We start from the raw sequence: 6,263 nt of genomic DNA, 5'->3' as shown, positions 1-6,263 counted from the left end.
GCTGTGCACAATCAGCCCAGAGAGAGCATGTAGACAGATTACAATTAAATCAATTAGAAAACTCTTTTGACCTTACAAATTGTATAATAGTAAATGTATAAGAGGCATGCCTGGTCCATATAACTATTTACCATTTCAGAAGTTTGTCTGTGGTTCTCACCAACACCTGGCACAGATTTGTACTTGGAGTATTTCAGTGATTATCACGGTTTGTGTGAAGGTGCTTTTCAATAAGATTAAAGCATTGACACATACAAAATTATTTTTTTATTAGTATCAGATGTAATCAACAAGAGGACAGAGGTCATCTTCCAATGGGCAAAAAACATGAGCAGTTTCTTCATGTAGTTCTATTCTATAAGATAAGGCTAAGTGTTAACAGTACAGAGGTTCTTGAGGTAGCATTTGCACGTCAGTCATGCAGCCTTTTGCCTAATATTTCTCAGGAAAAAAAGAGCAATTTATTTTTCATTTGATTGAGGAAATGTACATGTGTCCCCTGACGTGTAGTTATCTGGCCATGTGCTCAGACAATCTCATTGTCCATGGCATAGAGTTGTATAAAAGTTGCAAAATCAAGTCATAACAATTCATTGGTGTGAATTCATGATGAAGTTAAAAATAATGATAATCAACCAAATAATGGTAAAGCTCAATATATTAAGCGCCACCAGTTACAGTTGATAATGCATTACTTGGATCCAACTATATCTGTGAACACAAAAACGGACACTTCTGAAGTGGAAGAAGCAAGTTTTGGATCCAGTGTTGACTTTCCTCCCCGACCCAGCAAAACCTCTCTTCCTGAGAACTTTGCTACAGAGGTAAGTCAGCATGCTGATTGTCTGATGTCTGTTTTCTATGACTAAATACATATGAGTTTTTAGTGCCAAATCATTTTTTCTTTGCCTGGCTTGTCCCAGGCAACTGTTATTGTTTAGGGACCATGTGGCTGGTACAGGTGTTTAAGGGAGGTCTAATCATATTGCTTAAAAGGCTTGAGTTTTCTTTTGGGTCACAGGACTACATTTACTAATATCCTCCTGTGACCCAAAGTAAGCGTATAGTGGGCAACTACCCAATATATGCAGCCACGCTGCAGCCGGGAAGGATCCTGACAATACTGTCGGGATCCACCCTACTGCCTGATTGACAACTGGCTCTGCCTCTCTAGAGCAAGAGCCAGCTGTGCCTACCCCCTCCCAACTCTGCCCCTCCAAAAAGCACTAGAGGAACAAATAGAGGAGAGGGGAAGCAATCAGTGGTTTGTGATCTTTCAGTTCTCAATCTATAGAACCGGCATGTGACAGCTGCAGTGACACACGCCAGCTCAAACTATATTTGGAAGAGTACATTCTCTCCCAGTAGTTCTCCTTTTTAAAGTGCATTCCAACTTTTGCAGTCAAATTTGAGAAAACCCCCTCTATATGTTTTGTGTATCTATTCACACTGCATACCAAAATGTAAAAACAAATGTACCTTTTCTTTAGATGTTTTGTTGCAGCAGGAAACGTGACTGATTCTACATTTCTCTGAGCACCTTCACAGTGATCTGTTCTTATAGAAAGAATTAGGACTGAAATTTTAGGATTGTGTTTCTATTGTAAACTTTATTAACATACAATGGAGACGCCCCTCACAACCCTGCTAACATTACAAACAAGGAAAAGCAAGTAGAAATGTTAACCCTTAAGAAGCCAAGAAACCCTAACCCATGCAAAAGCAATATAAACTGCAAGAAGCATTGTGAATGGGAACACGTAGCAAATATAAAATTAGGTTTGTCAATTTGGCTGCAAAAGTGGAAATCCACTTTGAGGTCTAATTGAAGTTGAATCATGTGAATCATGTGATTTGCTCAATCTACCTTTTGGGCCGGAGATAACAGTTAAAATTGGCTGGATGGACAATCTCATGGCTATAGGATTACCACATAAGCTCGGTGTGATAAATCTTGGCAGGAAGATTTGATTAGGCGGATCTTCTATCCTGTCCAGATAGCTAAAGTGAATATAGTTATCAACTATAGTTAATCCTGTCTAATAATAGTTCTTTCTGCTGATAAGCCGATGTCCCCTCCAGTTCCCTGCTTCTCTCTCTGCTGTCAAAATAGCGGCAGCTGTATGTTCTAATACCCGGTATCCATTTGTAAGCTGACTTATACCAATCCAAGGGATGAGTAAAATGGATCTTTTCTGCCAGGTTATTGCTCAGTGGAAAGGTGCCAGAACGATCAAGATTGCAAATTGTAGGTTTAGCAGAACTTAATCAAATGAACTGATCCATGTGCAGAACATTCAGCTGCAGAAAGCCGATGTGACCTTCTCCAGGTGCTCTGTGTCATTAGGATAACACTTGTTATTTATAGTGTAGTGTTGAAACAGAAAACAAATGGTGTTAGTTACACAGGAAAGCACAATAAACATCCTGGCTATAGCTTTAGTTCAATCTGACTTTATTAGAAATCTGAATTACATAACAAAATGGCAAATAGACATTTTGCACCAAAAACAAAGGAAAAACAGAAAATCACAAAAGAAAAATGTGTTCTCGATAGTATCCATGGTTAATGTCCGCAATACAGACAACAGCGTTCGACTGTTAAAGGAGAACTATGGGGTCAGTGTTTTTCCCCATAGTTCTCCTTAGGGTAACGGGAGGACACAAACTAGCGTCCTCCCGTTACCCTAAGCTCAGTATACCGTGAGCTACAGCTCGCGGAATACTGAGACGCTGGAGCGGATCCCGACTTAGACGTCGGGATCCGCCCAGCTGCGTGAGTGACAGCTGGATCTGCCTATCTAGAGGCAGAGCCAGCTGTACCCGCCCCTTCCCCGTCCGTTCCGCCAGTCAGCGCTGGCAGATCGGAGAGGGGAATCCAGCCCCTCCCCCTGTCACGGCAGAGAGCCGTGCCACGATCGAGAGGTGAGCGACCCCGGGTATGTGTTCGCTCACCTCCCGATCTACTGAGCCGACCTGTGACAGTCTCATTGTCACAGGTCGGCTAGAACTATGAGGTGAGTGGAAATCACTCATTTCATAGTTCTCCTTTAAGATAATATCAGGATAGATACTAATGGAAACATCCCATCATATAGCAGAGATCATAAGCATCAGTACAGACCAGAAAATAACATGTGCCAACCTTCAAGAGTCCCACACATCGAGAGTCCCCTGGCTATAGGTTTAGAATACTTACTGCAGGCTAGAATACAGAAAGCTCGAACAAGAATGCAAACATTTTAGCTGGAAGATGTGTCAGGAGCGTTGCACTCAACCATTATTTAACTTACTAATTACTAGATTATCACTTTTATTGGGAACTGCTAAATGAGATTTTAGGTATTTACAGACAAGAGATAACAACTACCAGATTGTACAACGGTCTCATGTCTGTGGTCAGCCATGTATGGTTCCAGACACGGCTGACAAGTCTCAGAAAATGTTCTCCCTATGAATAAGTTAGTGCTAGGGGTGTCTGACGGCAATCTATTCTCCTGCCTATAGCATGAACATGCACAAGCTGAGCATTCCTGTTTATAGAACCATCAGTAGATAGAGAAGCCTGGAAACATTTGGATCATGTCTGAATATCTTTCCATCTTGTGTGGTGTATGGTCATCCCATAGTCATGATGATATTTCCCATGAAACAGTAATATACCGAGAAGTTGACACGGCAGTACTTTCTGCGTGAAGAGTCACTTATTGTAACATAAGAAATGGCACCAATTTTTTATTTTTATTCACCCTCGCGTCATCCAGAGTAGTTGACGTTCATTTGTATTTTGTAAGCCATGTTATGTTTTAGGTTTACTAGATGCATTCAGCCAACAATTACTGTGTGGCTTGGGTAATAGAAATGAAACCATATTGTCATATATTTAGGGGTCCTGTTGTGTGTGTTTTACCTTCTTTTGTTACTTGTTAAAAACTCTAACAATTACCATAACTTATTTTATGTGCTCTCTTTTGATCTGGTAAATATATAATTGAAAACACTTTATACCTGTTCAATAAGTCCAAAAAAATACCTGTTGATAATGCCAGAAATCCAGCGCTGTCCTGTGCACTCTGCAGTGGTACCTCAAGTAATGCACTCAGCCCTGTCCAGGTTACTCCTGCAAACTACAAAACACATCCCCGTATGATGAGGAGAGTGAGATGTGCTCTGTATTTCCAATGCACTATCCTAGATTGACAATGCTGTACTTTCATAGGTACAGTAAGTGAGCTTTGTCACTCTAGGACAGGTACCATGTTTCTGGCAGGATCACCAGGTCAAATAAAAGGAAATGCAGCCTGAAGAAGAGAAAACGAACATAGCCACCCGATCTAAGGGCTAGTTAGCTGTCAAGTATTACATTTTATTTCTTGAGTTTAGATACGGTTTAATCATTTTTCTGATGCTTGTCTTTGTACAGAATGTGCTTCGCGTGTACTTGATTGAAGCTGAAAACCTGATTGCAAAGGATAACTTCATGGGTGGCATGATTAAAGGGAAGTCTGATCCTTATGTGGTGGTACGAGCTGGTGGCAAATCGGTACAAACCAGAGTGATAAAGGAAAACTTGAATCCTCGCTGGGACCAGGCATTTGAGGTACTGTCCCCTGCAGTTTTCTGTTACACATTTGGGGGTTTTATCTGTACACCACATAATACCAAGCCACCCTTCTTTCCTGCAGATCCTGGTCACTGATGTCCCTGGACAGGACATTGAGTTTCGAGCCTTTGATAAAGATATCGACAAAGATGACTTCCTTGGAAGGTTAGTGCCAACCTATCTTCAGAAGTGATAAAGTATCACTATGTTAGCATGTAATACACAAACAATTGTATACACTATGTATATGCTGATAATAAAAAGCAGTATTGGGTTTGGTGGGATAACACAATTCCACCTGCTTCCACCTTGCTATTTGCTTACTGATGCTGCTTTGTTTATTTTATTTAGAAATCATTTTAGGATTGGAGCTTTTTAACATTAAAATTAATTGCTTGGTATTCCTATTTTTAATATCTGTTTTGTTGGTTTATATCGTTTATTTGTTCTATTTTGTCACTTTCTTTTTTTTTCTCCTATTTCAGCTGTAAACTTCCAGTGAAGACGGTTATTAAACAGAAAACCGTTGATGAGGTAATGTTTGGTTTTGTTCATAATCTTATTTCAAAACTGTAAGATATTGAACAATGTTGCCTCAGGCAACTGTGACAGAGGTTTGACGAGGTGTATCTTTATATTTCTTTGTATAAATGCATGCACCTTGGAGGACTATATCCCCCCTCACATTGCCCAATTGTAGTGATTAAATCTGTTGCAATGTTCGCATTTATTGAGGTGTGTATTCTATTCACATGAGATCTAACCATTCATAGTAATGGAAACAGCAGGGTCCAAAAAAAACATCCAGTGAGCACAGGGATTTTGGCTCTGGCATTCTCCATGCACGTATGTTTGTGCAGCTCTGTAACAGCAGCATTTGATGAATCCCACTGTTGACTATAATGTATTCACAACGTGAATGGTGGCCTTTAAAAGTAAAATGTACATTGATTTCAATAGTTTCTACACCTTATGCAATCTTCAAATACCATTTTACTTCCCCGGAGCATAAATGATTACTAATTTAGCTGTAGGGTAGTAAAGGATCTGGTTTTTCTTCAGTAACATGGTCAATGTAGTGTCAATGATGTGAGCTGTTGTTTTGTTGAAGAGTTTCATATTACAGATCTTGTCGCTGTTGCTTACAGAAACCTGTCTAGTGGGTCCTTATATGTTCCCCGGATAGTGACATCACAATGACCCAGTGTAAGGTGACAGTTGTAGTAGTAGGAGGTCAGCCAACTCTGAATAAGCAGGTTAATTATTGGGTTTATGTAAAGTCAGTGTGCCTCTAGAGACACTCTTCCTCCCTAAACAAACCTTTGTATATGAAGAATGGTTAGGTTTCTGAATACAACAGAGTGGAGCAGGATCTGACGGTACTTATGATCCTCATATAAGGAATCGGGCATTTTTGCATATATTGCAGGAAAACAGTCAATCACACTAAAGGTGGCCATACACTGTGCAAATGTTGGCCTGTTCTTGAGGAACCAGTCGAAATGTGCACAGTGTGTGCCGCTGGCGCCACCCTTTCGGCCGGCATCCCTCCAATCAGCTGATCAAAGGAGGTGGTTGGAAAATCTTCATATGAACAGAGCTGGCAGCCAATGAGCTGCCATCTCTGTTCGGGTATTCTGACAGGGGCTGGCAGCCACTG

The 6,263-nt window shown here is 40.6% G+C and overlaps 1 protein-coding gene across 1 annotated transcript in view; it reads left to right on the top strand.

Moving 5' to 3' along the window:
* The window catches only part of ESYT1 (extended synaptotagmin 1), an 86,231-nt gene that overhangs the window by 66,676 nt on the left and 13,292 nt on the right, over nucleotides 1-6,263 (top strand). The window contains exons 17-20 of the mRNA XM_018560794.1: nucleotides 681-824; nucleotides 4,424-4,600; nucleotides 4,686-4,768; nucleotides 5,089-5,137. Coding sequence (XP_018416296.1) covers nucleotides 681-824; nucleotides 4,424-4,600; nucleotides 4,686-4,768; nucleotides 5,089-5,137 — 453 coding nt within the window. The remainder of the gene's footprint in view (nucleotides 1-680; nucleotides 825-4,423; nucleotides 4,601-4,685; nucleotides 4,769-5,088; nucleotides 5,138-6,263) is intronic.

This window comes from Nanorana parkeri, unplaced genomic scaffold (genome assembly GCF_000935625.1).
Source record: "Nanorana parkeri isolate BGI_ZX_2015 unplaced genomic scaffold, ASM93562v1 scaffold478, whole genome shotgun sequence".
Taxonomy (NCBI): domain Eukaryota; kingdom Metazoa; phylum Chordata; class Amphibia; order Anura; family Dicroglossidae; genus Nanorana; species Nanorana parkeri.
This window is presented reverse-complemented; position numbering and strand designations above follow the sequence as displayed.